The sequence below is a fragment of the Callithrix jacchus genome, chromosome 15 (genome assembly GCF_049354715.1).
Source record: "Callithrix jacchus isolate 240 chromosome 15, calJac240_pri, whole genome shotgun sequence".
NCBI lineage: Eukaryota > Metazoa > Chordata > Mammalia > Primates > Cebidae > Callithrix > Callithrix jacchus.
Genome location: NC_133516.1, coordinates 14,593,117 through 14,609,891, shown reverse-complemented (window position 1 = coordinate 14,609,891; position 16,775 = coordinate 14,593,117). Strand labels below are relative to the sequence as shown.

The window sequence follows — 16,775 nt, the reverse complement described above, 5'->3', positions numbered from 1 at the left end:
TTCCCAAGCCGAGGGAAGGGGGCGCACTGGAGCGATAGCTTAGCAAGTATCCGCGTACGATGCTTTAATTAGTCTCCACAGGCCCTGAATTTGGAGAAAATAGTATGAATGAGAAATTCCTTGAAAAGCAAAGACAGAATCATAAACAAAAGCTGATGCTCCACCCCGATTTGCAGCCTGGCCTGAGCAGAGAGGCTCAGGAGGGGAGGCCCTGGACTTCGGGGAAGGCTGCGAGTGCAGACGTGGCTGCCACCCCAGGCCCACATCCTGCCTCCTCGAGCATAGCATGGAGAATCGTCAGAGAAGCTGAAAGGGGAGGATTATTTGCCCCTGGTCCTGCTCCAAGCCCAGCTATCAGCTCTGACTCACGGGCAGAATGCCGAGCACGTCCCAGGCCTCACGCAGCACTTTCGAAAACAGAGTTTTTGTTGTTACGCAAAATAATTTGCTACCATGGGACAACCCGGAATTCCAAATGAGAAGTCCCATGACTGGGAGAGAAAGAATGCTTTCTCCCAAGAAGAGCTGGAATTTCTCCCACAGCAAGTGTGCTAGAGAAAAAAACCCAAACATTCTGAGTAGTACAGAAAAAGGATCGCCCTGAGGCCATCATATATATGTACATGTTTTAAAGACAGGGTTTCACTCTGTCACCCAAGCCCAAGCTGAAGTGCAGTGGCGCATCTTGGCTCACTGCAGCCTCCGCCTCCCAGGCTCAAGGGATGCTTCTGCCTCAGCCTCCCGAGTAGCTGGGGGTGTACCACCATGCCCAGCTAATTTTTGTATTTTTAGTAGAGATGGGGTTTCTCTGTGTTGTCCAGGCTGGTCTCAAACTCCTGACCTCAAATGATCCATCCTCCTAAAGTGCTGGGATTATAGGCATGAGCCACTGCACCCAGCCAGCTATCTGGGAATTTCATTTTGGTGAACCATTTTCCCTCTCAGACCTCATTTATCTCACTTGCAGAGTGGACAGACAGGATGAGAGCCCTGAGGTATGGGGGCCCTTGTTCCTAGCAGGCCTGCTGCAGGTGAGACTCCAGCCTGGGCACTGATAGGCAGGTGCGGGCCCCGCCCCTGAGGGGGCCTTGCCCAGCTTTCAGTCCTGCATTCTGAGATGCCAGGCAGCAGAAAAGACAATTTCAACTAAAAGGGACTTGAGAGATCATCTCATCAAATCCCTCTCTCGTTCAGCAGGGAAAAGTGAGGCTGAGAGTGCAGGGACAGGGGCAAGGCACACATGTGGCAGGGCTGGCTCTGAGATAGAAACTCCGCCGACTCCTGGGACATCAAGCCCCTCCCGAGGCTCCCCACCACAGTCCCTCCTCGTTTACTATTGCCCATGAGGACCTGGGGCCTGGGGAGTTTTCATTGACTTGTCCAAGGCCACAAAGCTGAAGAATGCGAGAGCCAAGATTTGCCCAGATTATCCTGTTTCTGCTCCAGTGTGTTTTTCCACTGTAGCAACCTAAGTGTAATGCCAGAATCATTTCCAGCAGGGTCTTTAGGAAAATAAGAGAGACAGAGAGGTCAATCCTGGGCTGCATCCCACAGTCCCATGTCCCAGAGGGTCACTATGCTCCTGGCCTCTGTGATGGGCAAAGACAGCAGTGCTGCATCAGGACAGAAATGGCTCTACAGCTTAGGAAGGGCCAGACAGTGTTCTTTATGCTGGACCAACAACCTTCTCCAGCAACCGTCTCTTCCCCAGCTGCTGCCTCTCTCCATAGCATAAATCAGGGAGGCCCAGTATTTGTGAAGGAAATTTCCAAATTTTTAAAAGCAATCAACTGGGTGCAGAGGCTCATGCCAGTAATCCCAGCACTTTGGGAGGCCGAGGTGGGTGGATCACCTGAGGTCAGGAGTTGGAGACCAGACTGGGCAACATGGTGAAACCCCATCTCTACAGAAATACAAAAATTTAGTTGGGCATGATGGCGAGTGCCTGAAATCTCAGCTACTCGGGGGCTGAGGCGGGAGAATTGCTTGAAACTGAGAGGCAGAGGTTGCAGTGAGCCGAGATCATGCCACTGCACTCCAGCCTGGGTGACAGGGTGAGACTCTGTCTCACAAAAATGAAAATAAAACAGAAAATCAATCTGGTTTTTGCTAGATTCCCTTTGTCTCAACAGGTACCTGAAAGCATCTGTCTCTAAAGCAAGATGGATGATGTCACTAACTCGAGACCCCACCCCCAGTTCTATTTCACCAGTCTTTGGGGGGCCACAGTGGGGGCACATTTGATGCTGCTGGGCAGGGGAGAGCCCCACACTCATCCACTGGAGCAGAGTGCCCGGAGGAGGTGGGCTGGGCTAAGATCTGGGTGATGCATTCCAGGAAATGCTGTGGCTGCAGGTGAGAGCTGAGCTCCATCCCTGCCTTTCCTGTGGAGCGCCTGGGCATCAGGCCTCCAAATGCTGCCCACACTTCAGTCAGCCAGTCACGCCCAGTTCCGGATCCTTACCCCGGCCCCACTCACCCTGTGATCTTGGCAGTTATCTCTGGGTCCCATTTGCTTCAGGCATAAGATGGGGTCCTCATTCCTGCCCCTTCAGAGGGAGTGTGCCCATGGGGCGACATTCTAAAACTGCAGAAGTGCACGAGTAGCCCTGACTTCCGGTCTAGGCTGGTGAATGCCGGGCAGTAGAGCCAGCGAGGGTTTCTTTTGGAATCTGAGCAGAGCAGCCACAGGTTGCTAGGAAGCGGATGGCGACGGCAGAACTGATTTGGTCCACGTTAATCATGAATCATCCATTCACCCTTCTCGGTTTGGGTGGTGGTGGGAGCGGCCCTGATCTGCTCTCTCTCATCTCTGAGATAAGGACCAGGTTTAATGCCAGGTGTGGATCTCGAAGAAGAGTCAAGGGCTCCTGCCAAAAGTCTCAATGGCCAGGGTCTGTGTGACCTGCCAGAGGGTGTCAGACCGGTGGACACACTCAGATCTGTGTTTTTTGGCTGAGGCGATGCCAAGAAATGGCTGCCCACAGCAAATGAAATCCCCCATGAGGCTCAGCTGTCACCTGAGCTCTCACATTTATCCTCATCCCTCCAAGGCCAGAGAACTCTTTGCAGATCCCATGAAGGGGTCTCTCCTTCCAGAGCAGGACAGGGGTCCGAGCATGTCTTGGCTATGTATTCACAGTAAAGCTCGGTAGCCGCCCTGGACGCTGAGGCCCATGGATGGAAGCTGGCTGTTAGCACACACAGAGAGGAAACAAAATTGAATCCTCTGGAGGTGGAGGTCTTCTTGAAGGAGCCCAAGTGACTCAGTGATCCAGAGGCAATGTGTGCACAAATGCCACATGAAGGGTGAACCCCGTTTCACCAAACAGATCTCTTTCTTGAGAGAGTCCCAGGAATGGCGGCTCCCCTGAACCCCTGCCTTGGTTTTGCCTTAGAACATGATGGCCCCGTCACTGACCATGTTTCTTGTTTCGTATTTGCTCTTAGCTTAGACCTGCATCTGTGGCCAGCCTGGGGCAGGTGTGTAAGACATTATGAGATGCGTCTGTGTCCTGACCTCACTCTTGGCTCATCCTTACATCCCTAAATGCCTGGTGGGCACTCATTTTACTTTTTTTTTATAGACAGAGTCTCTCTCTGTTGCCCAGGCTGGAGTGCGGTGGCTCCATCTCAGCTCACTGTAACCTCTGCCTCCCAGGTTCAAGTGATTCTCCTCCCTCAGCCTCCCAAGTACCTGGGACCACAGGCACCCACCACCACACCTGGCTAGTTTTTGTATTTTTAGTAGAGATGGGGTTTCACCAGACTGGCCTCAAACTCCTGACCTCGGGTGATCCATCTGTCTCGGCCTCCCAAAGTGCTGGGATTACAGGCATGAGCCGCTGGACCCAGCCTCATTTTACTTTTAATGACATTTAATTTTGCCACACTGTTAAGTTTTAATCTTGTATTTGTTTTTAGCTAAAGTTGTTTTGACTAAAGAAGGGTATATAGCAACAAAACTATAACAAGGATCTCTGTAACAAAAATGCCTGCTCAGCCCACGTTTGAGTCATGTTACAAAAGAACCTGAACTCACAGAAATTCAGGTCGAGCACAGTGGCTCACACCCGTAATCCCAGCACTTTAGGAGGCCAAGATGGGTGGGTCACTTGAGCTCTTCTTTGGAGGACTTTGAGACCAACTTGGCCAACATGATGAAACCCCGTCTCTACTAAAAATGCAAAAATTAGCCTGGTGTGGTGACGGTTGCCTGTAGTCCCAGCTACTCGGAAGGCTGAGGCAGAATTGCTTGAACCTGGGAGGGGAGGTTGCAGTGAGCTGAGATCGCGCCTCTGCACTCTAGCCTGGCGACAGAGCAAGACCCAGTCTTGAAAAAAAAAAAGAGATTTGGAGCTTGCTGGACCCAGACCCCATGTTTCACAGATGAGGGTATGGAGGCACAGCAAGGGGAGGGATTTGTGGAGCCAGGCCTGGAACCAAGGTGCCCTCATTCTTGCTCTGCTGCTGTTTTACTTATGGCCCATTTGCTGTGGAGGAAGTGGTCCTGACCACACCTACTCTAATTCAATTGTCACTTGCAGCCGACTACCCCCATGAGCTGAGAATTAGAACCAGAGTTACCTTTGCTGCAAGCTCGACTCAATTTCACACCTTAGTGGAGCTGCCCTTCCTTCCCTTTGGGCCCTAGGTGGGTTGGCAGAGCCCATACGCCTCTCTTCTGAGAGCTTTTGGCTCCCTGGCTATTTCCTAAAACTTGGCTCAGTGAGAGGAGTCTCGTCACTGTTAGTGCTTGGGGCAGGGACAGGCAGTCACTGGTGGCCTGTGTCTGACTCTCCTGGATGGCCAAAGACCGCCCCCCGCCGCCTTTTTTTTTTTTGAGATGGAGTCTTGCACTGTCTCCGCCTCCTGGGTTCACACGATTCACCTGCCTCAGCCTCCTGAGTAGCTAGGATTACAGGTGTGTACCACCACACCCAGCTAATGTTTTGTATTTTTAGTAGAGACGGGGTTTTACTATGTTGGCCAGACTGGTCTCGAACTTCTGACCTCATGATCTGTCCGTCTCAGCCTCTCAAAGTGCTGAGATTACAGGCATGAGCCATCGTGCTGGCCAAAGACCCAGATTTGATACTGAGCATTACAGTTGTGACTTCCTAAGACCAGGGAGGAGGCAGCCTGGCGTCAGACAGAGCAGGTGTAAGGGCAGAAGCAAGACCTGGAATCTCCTGCCGCTGTGCTTGCCGTCCACATAGACGAGAAAGAGGCGCTGGGGAATGTAGCCGAGCATCAGCATTTTCCTCTCCCGTGAACCACAGATCGCCCCTGCAGAAGGCCCAGACGTCAGCGAAAGGATGGTCATCATCACCGGGCCGCCGGAAGCCCAGTTCAAGGTTAGTGCCAAGGGCCACCTCAGCCTTGCAGGCTCTGGGCACTGAGCAGCCGCCTCAGAGGCACACTCAAGGCTCTTCTTTGGAAGCCCTGCCTCCATTTCCCTTCCTGCCACTGCTCACTGGGCACAGGCTCACCCAGTTGTCCCCACCTCCATCCAGCCTGTTCCTTCTACACGTTGACCCTCTGCTGGGAAGCCCTCTTTCCCCTCCCTCTCATGGAAAAGTCCGTTGGCGCCTAGTTTGAGAGCAGCATGTCTTCTGGCATCTCTGATCATCTCTGATCCCTTAGCTCTGGTTTTGAAGAGGGTGTCTCCAACTCATTTAGTCATTTCTACCCTCAGGCTGCGGAGCACTGACACAGGAGTCAGGGCAAATAGCATGGGTTGTTGGACCTTCTTCAGCGAGGTGTGCTCTGTTTTGCTTTGTTTTTGCCTTCTTTTCTCCCCTAGAAAAATAACAGCTTGAGCTTTCTGAAAGTTATAAACAGATATTTATTTATAAAAGTACAGTCCTTATCATTAAAAATATTTAAAATTAATGGCCGGGTGCTGTGGCTCACGCCTGTAATCCCAGCACTTTGGGAGGCCCAAGCAGGTGGATCACCTGAGGTCAGGACTTTGAGACCAGCTTGGCCAACATGGTGAAACCCTGTCTCTACTAAAAATACAAAAATTAGCTGTAATCCCAGCTACTAGGGGGGCCAAGGCAGGAGGATTGCTTGAACCTGGCAGGCAGAGGTTGCAAAGAACCAAGATCGTGCCACTGCACTCCAGCCTGGGCAACAGAATAAAACTCCACCTCAAAAAAAAAAAAAGAAAATATTTAAAATTTAGCTGAAAAGAGGAAAATCACCCATGTGGAACCAACTCAAAAGCAGCAGCCTAAGCCAGGTGCAGCAGGCAGTGGCAGTGCTCCTGTAGTTCCGGCTGCTCGGGAGGCAGAGGCAGGAGGATCCCTTGAGCCCAGGATTTTGAAAACAGCCTGGGCAACATAGCAAGACCTCATCTCCAACCAAAAGGAAAAAGATAAAAACAGTAACCCTTCATCTTGATACTGGACACCATGTGGAATATCCATGTAACAGAATATTAACTCAGCCACAGAAAGGAATGGAGTCCTGATGCATGGTGAGCCACGTGAACTTCATGCTAAGTAAAATGTCAGATGCCAAAAGCCCCATGTAGGCCAGCAGTGGAGGTTCGTGCCTGTAATCCCAACACTTTGGGAGGCCAAGGCAAGAGGGCTGGTTGAGGCCAGCCTGGGCAACACAGCGAGACCCCTGTCTCTACCAAAACAATTGCTAAAAGTAGCTGGGTGTGGTAGCATGCACCTGTATTTCCAGCTGCTTGGGAGGCTGAGGCAGGAGGATCACTTGAAGATCACAAGAAGCCTTGAAGGTCAAGGCTGCAATGAGCTGTGATCACACTACTGCACTCTAGCCTTGGTGACAGAGCAAGACTGTCTCAAAATAAATAAAAGCCATGTATGAAATGATTTCATTTATATGAAATGTCCAAAATAGGCCAGTCTGTAGAGACAGAAAGTGGGCAGGGTGCAGCGGCTCACGCCTGTAACCCCAGCACTTTGGGAGGCAGAGACTGGTAGATCACATGAGGTCAGGAGTTCAAGACCAGCCTGACCAATACAGAGAAAACTCATCTCTGCTAAAAATATGAAAAATTAGCTGGGCATGGTGGCACATGCCTGTAATCCCAGCTACTTGGGAGGCTGAGGCAGGAGAATGGCTTGAACCCGGGAGGCAGAGGTTGCAGTGAGCCAAGACCGTGCCATTGCACTCCAGCCTGGGTGACAGAGTGAGACTCCGTCTCAAAAAAAAGAAAAGAAAACATGAGTTGTGATTATGCCACTGCACTCCAGGCCAGGCACAGAGCAGAACCCTGTTCTCCATAAAAAAAAGTGTTCTAATTTAAAAAAAAGCAATATCAGGCTCCTCAAATCCCATTACCACCACTATCACCTCCATCCTTCAATAACCAGGGGTGTGACCCTATGGTGATGGGATTTAAGAATCCCCTGAAAAAATTCAGTCAATCAAGCGAACATTTATAGGTGATGATAATGGAAATAAGACATAGAGTTTCATCCCCTCACCCATCCGGTTAACCCTGACACACTAAAAGCTTCCTAGAGGAGGCAGCCCTGTGAAAACCACCAAAACACGCATGCCCATTACAGTTTTCCACGTGCAGCTGTTATATGTGGCAGGAGTAGCGCCTCCCAGGGCTGTGAGAGAGCTGAGGCTGGGGTGCGCAGCTTCCTATGTGTCCCAGGGAGCATGGGAGTGGGGGTGATCTGTTGTCTGGACTCTCCAGTGCCCTTGGCAGCATGGATGAAGTGGCTGGCTGCTGACTGGCTGAGAGTCATTAGGCATGTCTTGCTCTCTCAGGCCCAGGGACGGATCTTTGGGAAACTGAAAGAAGAAAACTTCTTTAACCCCAAGGAAGAAGTGAAGCTGGAGGCCCATATCAGAGTGCCCTCTTCCACAGCTGGCCGGGTGATTGGCAAAGGTGGCAAGACCGTAAGTGTGCTTCGGGCTCGCTTCATCACCTGGGTCAGATTCCCTGCCTGGGCCTTGCCTGAGTTCCTCAGACTCCCCTTGGTGCCTTCTCTCCCGATGGACAGTCAGGGTCTTTGGCAGACAAACTAAGGCTCTCCTGGAATCTGAGCCCTTTGAGGCATGAGGATCCCAAGAACAAAAATGTCATCAGCTTCACTCTACAACTTAGGGCCCCCATCCAGAGCGCTAGAAGCCCAGCACCAAAAGCACCACGTTCCTGTACCCAGTAATACCGTCTTGGCTCCATGGTAAATGGAGGTCTCTACTCCCCTTTAGACCCACACAGAGCAGCCATTAAAATAGGAAAAATGAAGGCTGGGTGCAGTGGCTGACGCCTGTAATTCCAGTACTTTGGGAAGCTGAGGTGGGTGAAACACCTGAGATCGGGAATTTGAGACCAGCCTGACCAACATGGAGAAACCCTGTCTCTTAAGAAAAAAAAAAAAAAAACGGAAAAATGGGGGCCGGGTGCAGTGGTTCACACCTGTAATTCCAGCACTTTGGGGAGGCCAAGGCGGGCAGATCACAAGGTCAGGAATTTGAGACCTGGCCAATATGGTGAAACCCCATCTCTACTTAAAAAAAAAAATTAGCCGGGCGTGGTGGCAGGCGCCTGTAATCCCAGCTACTCCAGAGGCTGAGGCAGGAGGATTGCTTGAACCCGGGAGGTGGAGGTTGCAGTGAGCTGAGATCATGCCACTGCACTCCAGCCTGGGTGACACAGCAAGACTCCATCTCAAAAAAAAAACGGAGTCCCACTGAGAGTTGTGCTACCCACTTGGCAGCTACCCCACTTGGCAGACCACTGCCTTTCCGGAATTTCACTCAGACCCACGCCCTGCGCTCTCTCCCGATGCCCGGCCCTCCTGACGGACGCCTCCAGTCCCTGACTCTCCCTCCTGCAGGCTCCGTCTTCTGGCTGTTTCCCAAATGTGGCTATAGGGGAGCTAGTTTAGCAGTGGGATGGTGAGCAAGGACATCTTTTTTTAAAAAAAAAAAAAGATCACCTACATTTTCTACTGGAAGGTGGCAGTAACAAACGCAGTGGAGTTTGACAGGTGCCAGGGCATTAACTCTGAGGCCTGTCGGAACGATCATCTGGTCTGAAGACCCAGGTGTGTTTTGGAACGTGACCTACTGGCCTGGGTGGGGAGATGAGCTCTGAGCAGTTCAGCGGAGCCTAGCGCAGGTTGCTGGCAGGGTGGCAGGAACCTGGGAGCTCTGTCCAGTACTGAGTGTGTATGTGTGTGTGTGAGTGTGTGTGATTTGCTGTTTTTGTAAAGTGTTTTTTTTCTTTTTGAAACAGAGTTTCGCTCTTGTCACCCAGGCTGGAGTGTAGTGGCATGATCTCTGCTCACTGCAGCCTCCACCTCTGGGATTCAAGTGATTCTCCTGCCTCAGCCTCCCAAGTAGGTGGGACCACAGGCACCCGCCACCACGCCTGGCTAATTTTTTGTATTTTTAGTAGAGACAGGGTTTTACCATGTTTTTCAGGATGGTCTCAAGCTCCCGACCTCAGGTGATCCTCTTCAGCCTCCCAAAGTGCTGGAATTACAGGCATGAGCCACCATGCTCAGCTGTAAAGCTCTTTATATAGAAACCGTTAAACAGAATTCAAAACCAAGTTCTAGATATAATGAGTCAGCTTTATGCCAAAGAATAAACGGTGTGGAATCAGATGATTCCCTGTCTGCAGAATTTAGTCAGCCTCCCAGGGCACACGCTGCGCTTTAGGCAGAGTGGGAATGTAGGAGGCAAAAGAAAGCAGATGGATCGGCAGGGAGTGGAATCCTGAGCCCCTCGGTGTCCCGTTTGGCTATTTCAGAACCAGTCACTGAATTATCTGCATCCTCCAGACTGTCAGGTTTCTCCTAAAGCACATGCTGAACCTGCCTCTGAGCTGGGCCTCATACCAGAGGCCAGAAGATGGGGTCTGAGCCCGTGGGAAGTGTACGTTCCTGTTGGGAAGCAGGTCCAGTGAGGCAGCAGGGAGGAAAAACAATGTAGGCCAGGGTTGGAGACATGAGGAGCTCAGCATGGGCTGGAGGCTTCATGGGGGTGGCCTGGGATGGGATCCAGTGGCAGGGAGCGAGGACAGCAATCCAAGGGTAGGAACATCATGAGCAAGACTTGGCGGCAGGAGTGAAAACGAGGAGGGAACAGCAGGGCAGATTTGCAGGGAAAGTTAACCAAGAGGAGGTTTGGGCTCATGGTCAGCGCCCAGGAGAGCATGTCCAGGAGGAATGGTCTTACAGGCTGGGGTGGGGAGTGAGGGGTTATTAGAAAGCCTGGGTCTCTGTGAGCATGTACAGGCTGCATTGATGGGAACTCCAGAATAAGAGAATTCAGCTGGGCACAGTGGCTCATGCTTGTAATCCCAGCACTTCGGGAGGCTGAAGTGGGCAGATCACAAGGTCAGGAGTTTGAGATGCGTCTGGCCAATATGGTGAAACTCCACTCTCCTAAAAATACAAAAGTTAGCCAGGCGTGGTGGCAGGTGCCTGTAGTCCCAGCTACTCAGGAGGCTGAGGCAGGAGAATTGCTTGAACCTGGGAGGAGGAGGTTGCAGTGAGTGGAGATTGTGCCACTGCACTCCAGCCTGGGCAAAAGAGCGAGACTCTGTTTCAAAAAATAAAAGAGAGAATTCAGCCTCAGAAGCAGCCCAGGGGTTCGTGGCTGAACTCCCTCTCCCTGTCATTGAGCCTCTCAGGGCCCAACCAACATGGCCCCATGTTCCCAGGGTCAGGGAAGCCCCCAGGGGTGTCCTAGATAAAAGGAAAGGAGAGCAGAGTCCAGCCTCCACCCCTTCCACTCCCTTCTGAGCCCACCTCACTGATGGGGAGGGAACCTCTCCACCCCGTGGCCTTTTCTCCCTTCATAGGTGAATGAATTGCAGAACTTAACCAGTGCGGAAGTCATCGTGCCTCGTGACCAAACGCCAGATGAAAACGAGGAAGTGATCGTCAGAATTATCGGGCACTTCTTTGCTAGCCAGGTACTGTGCTGAGGGCCCCGTCTCTCCTGCAAGTCTCTCTTCAGTTCTCTGCTAAGCTACTGGTGGCCTATCAGGTGGCCACAGGCCCTGAGCACCAATCCCCCCCAACATGGAACCTCTCCCTGGTTCTTCCTGGCTCTTCAGGGACGGCCCCCAGAGCAGGGGACATTGTTCACACTTCTCTCCACTGTCATCCCTGAGGTGTGCTAGGTGCTTGAGGAAGAGCATAGAGTTAAGCCCTTAGGCAAAGCCAAGCAGGTTCCAAGCCAGTTCCAAGCTCCCTGCAACTCTCAAGGGCATGGCCTGACCGTCCTCAGCCTCCCCGCTGGGAGCCAGGCAAGCCTGCCCTCCGGATTCCTCCCCCAAAGCCTGAGTGCTCACTGTGAAAGGTCACATGCATGGTGAGCAAGCCTCGTTTCTCATTTCTCTCTCCTCTTCCTCCTCCCGTCTCACCACAACCCACCCTATGAAAATGCTGCACCTCCACACGGCTGCTTCTCTTTTGCTGGGAAAGGCCAGTGCCTCAGCGTCATTTGGCCTCTTTCTCTTTGATGCTTTTGTAAATTGAGTTTTGGGAGAGGGCATTCCTGGTCTTTGTTCTAAGCCAGTGAAGACAAACAGTGTACTTGGCATAAGCAGACGATGAAGGTTTGTCTAAGCTATCAGCCTGCCCTCCCAATGCCTGTGCCTGTGCCAAGAGACTTGATGGTCCGGGAAAGGGCACCTGTCACACTCTGGAAACCCCAACCCCCACCCCGCCATCCCCACACACATACCCAGTGCCCTTCGAAATTCTCACTGCGGTCTTGTGCAGTCAGAGTCCTGGCCAGGCCCCTCTCTGCTGTCTCCCAGCTCAGCTCCTCATGTCCTAGAAATGTGTCTGCTTCCTACAGGAGTGGAGTTTGCAGGGAGCACCCACAGGGACAGTGCTGGGCTGGGTGAGGAGAGGAGACAGGTTCATGTGTGTGCTCCAGCTGTTGAGGGTAGAGCATCTGGGCTCAGTTCCTCCCTACCCACTGCCCATCACACTGCTGCCCTCTGAGCCTCTCTAGAACAGGGCAGGGCAGGAGCAGCAGGGGAGCCCAGGTGTAGCGTCTGACTCTGCACAGCCCCCTGTGGCTGGCTCCTTGCTTCTGTTTCCTGGCCTGTCTGTGCAGCAGTGAACTGGAAGCTGCCAGAGTTCCATCCCTTTACCCTGGGCCTTGGGGAGGGAGTTTGGGGGGACCTCTGCCACTTACTTCCAGGCAGAATAGGGGCAGAGGTAGCTGATGCTTGGCTGAGCATACTACCCTTCTTCCCCAAGCCCCAGAGCCTCCCCTGCTGTTTGTCCTCAGAACTGGGTTCCTTTTTTCCCTGTCCTCTCCACTCCCTTCTCTCCCTTGCTGCAGACTGCACAGCGCAAGATCAGGGAAATTGTACAACAGGTGAAGCACCAGGAGCAGAAATACCCTCAGGGAGTCGCCTCACAGCGCAGCAAGTGAGGCTCCCACAGGCACCAGCATAACAACGGATGAATGTAGCCCTTCCAACACCTGACAGAATGAGACCAAACACAGCCAGCCAGATCGGGAGCAAACCAAAGACCATCTGAGGAGCGAGAAGTCTGCAGAGGTGGCCGGGACTCTGCAGAGGCCCCGAGAATCCCAGGGGCTGAGGAGGGGTGGGGAAGGTCAGCCAGGCTGGCAGAACCACCGGCCCCATCTCCTGCCCCCAGGGCTTCTGCAGGTTCAGCCATCCACTTCACCATCCACTCGGATCTCTCCTTCACTCCCACGATGCTATCCCTTTTAGTTGAACTAACATAGGTGAACATGTTCAAAGCCAAGCAAAATGCACACCCTTTTTTGTGGCAAATCGTCTCTGTACATGTGTGTACATATTAGAAGGGGAAGATGTTAAGATACGTGGCTCGTGGGTTACATGGGGTGCCTGCCGCGGTAATATATTTTAGAAATAATATATCAAATAACTCAACTAACTCCAATTTTTAATCAATTATTAATTTTTTTTTTTCCTTTTTAAAGAGAAAGCAGGCTTTTCTAGACTTTAAAGAATAAAGTCTTTCTTTGGGAGGTCTCACGGTGTAGAGAGGAGCTTCGAGGCCACCTACACAAAATTCACCCAGAGGGAAATCTGGTCGGAAGGACACTCACCGCAGTTCTGGATCACCTGTGTATGTCAACAGAAGGGATACCGTCTCCTTGAAGAGGAAACTCTGTCACTCCTCATCCCTGTCTAGCTCATACATCCATTTCTCTTTGCTTCACAGGTTTTAAACTGGTTTTTTGCATACTGCTATGTAATTCTCTGTCTCTCTCTGTTTATCTCTCCCTTCCCTCCCGCCCCTTCTTATCCATCTCATTCTTTTGAATTCCCTCATCCCTCCATCTCAATCCTGTATGCACCTCCCCCCACCAGGCAAAGCAGTGCTCTGAGTATCACATCACACAAAAGGAACAAAAGCGAAACACACAAACCAGCCTCATCTTAACACTTGGTTACTCAAAAGAACAGAGTCAGTGGTACTTGTCTTAGCGTTTTGGAAGAGGAAAACAGGAACCCATCAAACCAACCCATCAACCAAACAAAGAAAAAGTTCCACAACGAAAGAATGTATTTTGTCTTTTTGCATTTTGGTATATAAGCCATCAATATTTAGCAAAATGATTTCTTTCTTTAAAAAAAAGATGTGGAGGAAAAGTAGAAATTTACACAAGGTTGTTGGCCCAGGGCGTTAAATTTACGGATTTTTTTAACGAGAAAAACACACAGAAAAAGCTACCTCAGGTGTTTTTTACCTCAGCACCTTGCTCTTGTGTTTCCCTTAGAGATTTTGTAAAACTGATAGTTGGAGCATTTTTTTATTTTTTTAATAAAAATGAGTTGGAAAAAAAATAAGAAATCAACTGCCAGCCTGGAGAAGGTGACAGGCCAAGTGTGCAACAGCTGCTCTGAATTGTCTTCCGCTAGCCGAGAACCTAGATGGCCTTCTTTTGGACAAACCTTGAAAATGTTTATTTAAAAAAAAAAATGACAAAGAAAAACAGAGAGAGAATATTGGAGGTGTCCTGAGTTTTAATAGGGTACGCGCCATTAGGGCTTTTTGCGCTAAAGGATGAACATGTACTGGTTTATGTGAACAAGCCATTTTACCACCAGACTGCAATGCCAGTTTCCTCTACTGCAAACAGTGTTCTGTGACAAAAAAAAAAAAAAAAAAAAAAAAAAAAAAAAGAGAAAAAAAAAGAAATATATCCAGCTAACAAGATCCTGGTGTCTTGGTGTTTCATTTTACTAAGTACTGCCTCATCCCAGGTGCCAGCTGAGTCCAACTCTGAGGGACCTGGGGAGGCGGGTGGCGGAGATGGCCAGGATCTGCACAGCTACTCTGAGGAAGCTGGTTTTGACCAGGAAAGTCTTTGGGAGAAGCTAAACAACATCAGTGGTCCAAGTGTAGTGCCCAGACCAGTAGCATCAGTTACCACCTGGGAACCTGTTAGAAATGTAGATTCTTGGGGTCCACCTTGAATCAGAAATCCTGGGGGTTTGAGGCCCAGCAACCTTTTCAGCAAGGCCTCCAGGTGATTGCTGTGCACACCGAAGTTTGAGAACAGCAGAGCTAGAGGGCTGGATGACTGCATGTCGAGCTAGGGGAGACCAGTCCGTCCTTATGGAACTTCAAGCCTGGCCGGGCAAAGCTGCTTTCTATGTGGAGGAGAGGGGGAAGATAAGGTGCCTGACAGTTCTGGGAAGAAGTACTTCTGCCTCCACGGGAAGTCGGGGACGTTGCAGGTTCAGTTCCAGACCACCTCGGGAAAGCAAACTTGGCAATAAAATGAGTCATACACATGTTTTAGTGTCCCACTGCCTATGAGTAATGTTTACACTGTAGTCCATTGAGAGTGCAATCAGTGTACGTATCTTGATCAAAAATACTTGATTGCTAAAAATGGCAACTATCATCCGAGCCTTAGCCAAGGCATGATCTTTTGGCTGGTGAAGAGTCTGGCCTCCATGTTGATGCTGCTGACTGAGGAGGAGGGTGGTTGCTGAAGGTAGGGTGGCTGTGGCAGTTTCACTTTAAGACAATGAAGTTTGCCACATTGATTGACTCTTTCACAAAATATTCCTCCGTAGCGTGGGATGCTGTTTGATATAGCACTTTATCCCCAGTAGAGCTGCTTCCAGAATTGGAGTCAGTGCTCTGAAACCCTGTTGCTGCTTAATCAACTAAGTTTCTGTAATATACTAAAACTCTTCTTGTCCTTCACGGTGTTCACAGCATCTTCATCTCAAGAAACTACTTTGTTTGCTCATCCATAAGAAGCAACATCCCCCCATCTGTTAAAGTTTGATCATGAGATCGCACAGTTCAGTCACCTCTCAGGCTCCACTAATAGTCCTCTTGCTGTTTTCACCACACCTGCAGTTGCTTCCTCCCCTGCAGTCTGGAACCCCTCAATATCATCTCTGAGGGGTGGAACCAACTTCTTCCAAACTCCTGTTAATGTTGGGATGTTTTACTTCCATGAGTCACAGACATCCCTGATGACTGGAGAACGGTGAATCCTTTCCAGCTTTTCAGCTTACCTTGACTTTGGCCAGATCCATCAGAAAAATCATTCGCTGTGGCAGCTATAGCCTTACGAAATGGTGGTGAGGTTTTTTTTGAAGTCTCACTCTGTCACCTAGGCTTTGTTTGAGTAGATTTAGCATCATTCTTAAGGGCCCTAGGATTTTTAGAATGGTAAATGAGCATTGACTTCAACAAAGTTACCAGTTGCATTACCCCTAAGAGTCAGCCTCCTTTTGAAGCTCTGAAGCCAGACATTGACTTTTCTGCTTTCTGTGAAAGCCCTAGATGACGTCTTACAGAAGGTTGTTTGCTGTAGCCACTTTCATCAATGGTCTTAGCTGGGTCTTTGGGATAACTTGCTGCCGCTTCCCAACAGCTCCTCCCGCTGCCTCACCTTGCACTTGTAAATTGCAGAGACAGCTTCTGTCCTTAAGTCTCATGAACCAACCATTGCTAGCTTCCAGTTTTTCTTCTGCAGCTTCCTCACCTCTCTCAGCCTTTATAAAATTGAAGAGAGTTAGGGCCTTGCTCTGGACTAGGCTTTGGCTGAAGGGAATCTTGTGACTGGTTTCATCTTCTAGCCAGACCACTCAGACTGTCTCCCTGTCAGGAGTAAGGGTGTTTCACGTTCTTACTATTCGTGTGTTCACTGGAATAGCACTTTTAATTTCCATCAAGAACGTTTCCTTTGTATTCACTTGGCTGTTTGGCACAGAAGGCCCAGCTTTCAGCCTGTCGTTACTATCAATATGCTTTCCTCGCTGTGCTTAATCATTTCTTGCTTTAGATTTAAAACGAAAGATGGGTAACCTTTCCTTTCACTTGAACCCTTAGAGGCCATTACAAGGATATTAAGTGGACTGTTTCAATATTGTTTCTTAGAGAATAGGAAGGCCAGAGGAAAGGGAAAGAGATGGGAAATGGCAGGTCAGTGAAGCAGTCAGAACACAGCTTTTACAGGTTGTTTGCCACACAGGCATGGTTTGTGGTGCCTAATTACACAAGTGATATCAGAGATCACGGATCACAGATCACCATAAAATAATATAATCATGAAAAGTATAGCAAGAATTACCAAAATAGGACACAGAGATACCAAGTGAGCACTTTGGTGGAGAAATGCCAATAGACTTATTTGATACAAGGTTGTCACAGATGTTCAATTTGTAAAAAATGCAGTATCTTGAAGTGCAATAAAGCGAAGTTCGGCAATGGGCTATGCCTGTATTCTAGGAAGTCAGAAGGGCAGGATCCGCCTCGGACTGGGGT

The 16,775-nt window shown here is 50.1% G+C and overlaps 1 protein-coding gene across 17 annotated transcripts in view; it reads left to right on the top strand.

The window, feature by feature from the left end:
• The window catches only part of IGF2BP2 (insulin like growth factor 2 mRNA binding protein 2), a 177,304-nt gene extending 163,108 nt beyond the window's left edge, over nt 1-14,196 (top strand). For 10 of the 17 annotated variants that reach the window (XM_078350421.1, XM_078350422.1, XM_035274686.3 and 7 more), the window contains 4 exons: nt 5,283-5,357; nt 7,765-7,896; nt 10,817-10,930; nt 12,319-14,196. In XM_078350421.1, the coding sequence (XP_078206547.1) occupies nt 5,283-5,357; nt 7,765-7,896; nt 10,817-10,930; nt 12,319-12,411 (414 nt within the window). In that variant the 3' untranslated portion in view covers nt 12,412-14,196. Of the gene's footprint in view, nt 1-5,219; nt 5,358-7,764; nt 7,897-10,816; nt 10,931-12,318 lie in introns of those variants that run through there. The other 7 variants (XM_078350415.1, XM_054245442.2, XM_078350416.1 and 4 more) reach the window with 4 other exon arrangements.
• Nucleotides 14,197-16,775: the final 2,579 nt, after the last annotated feature.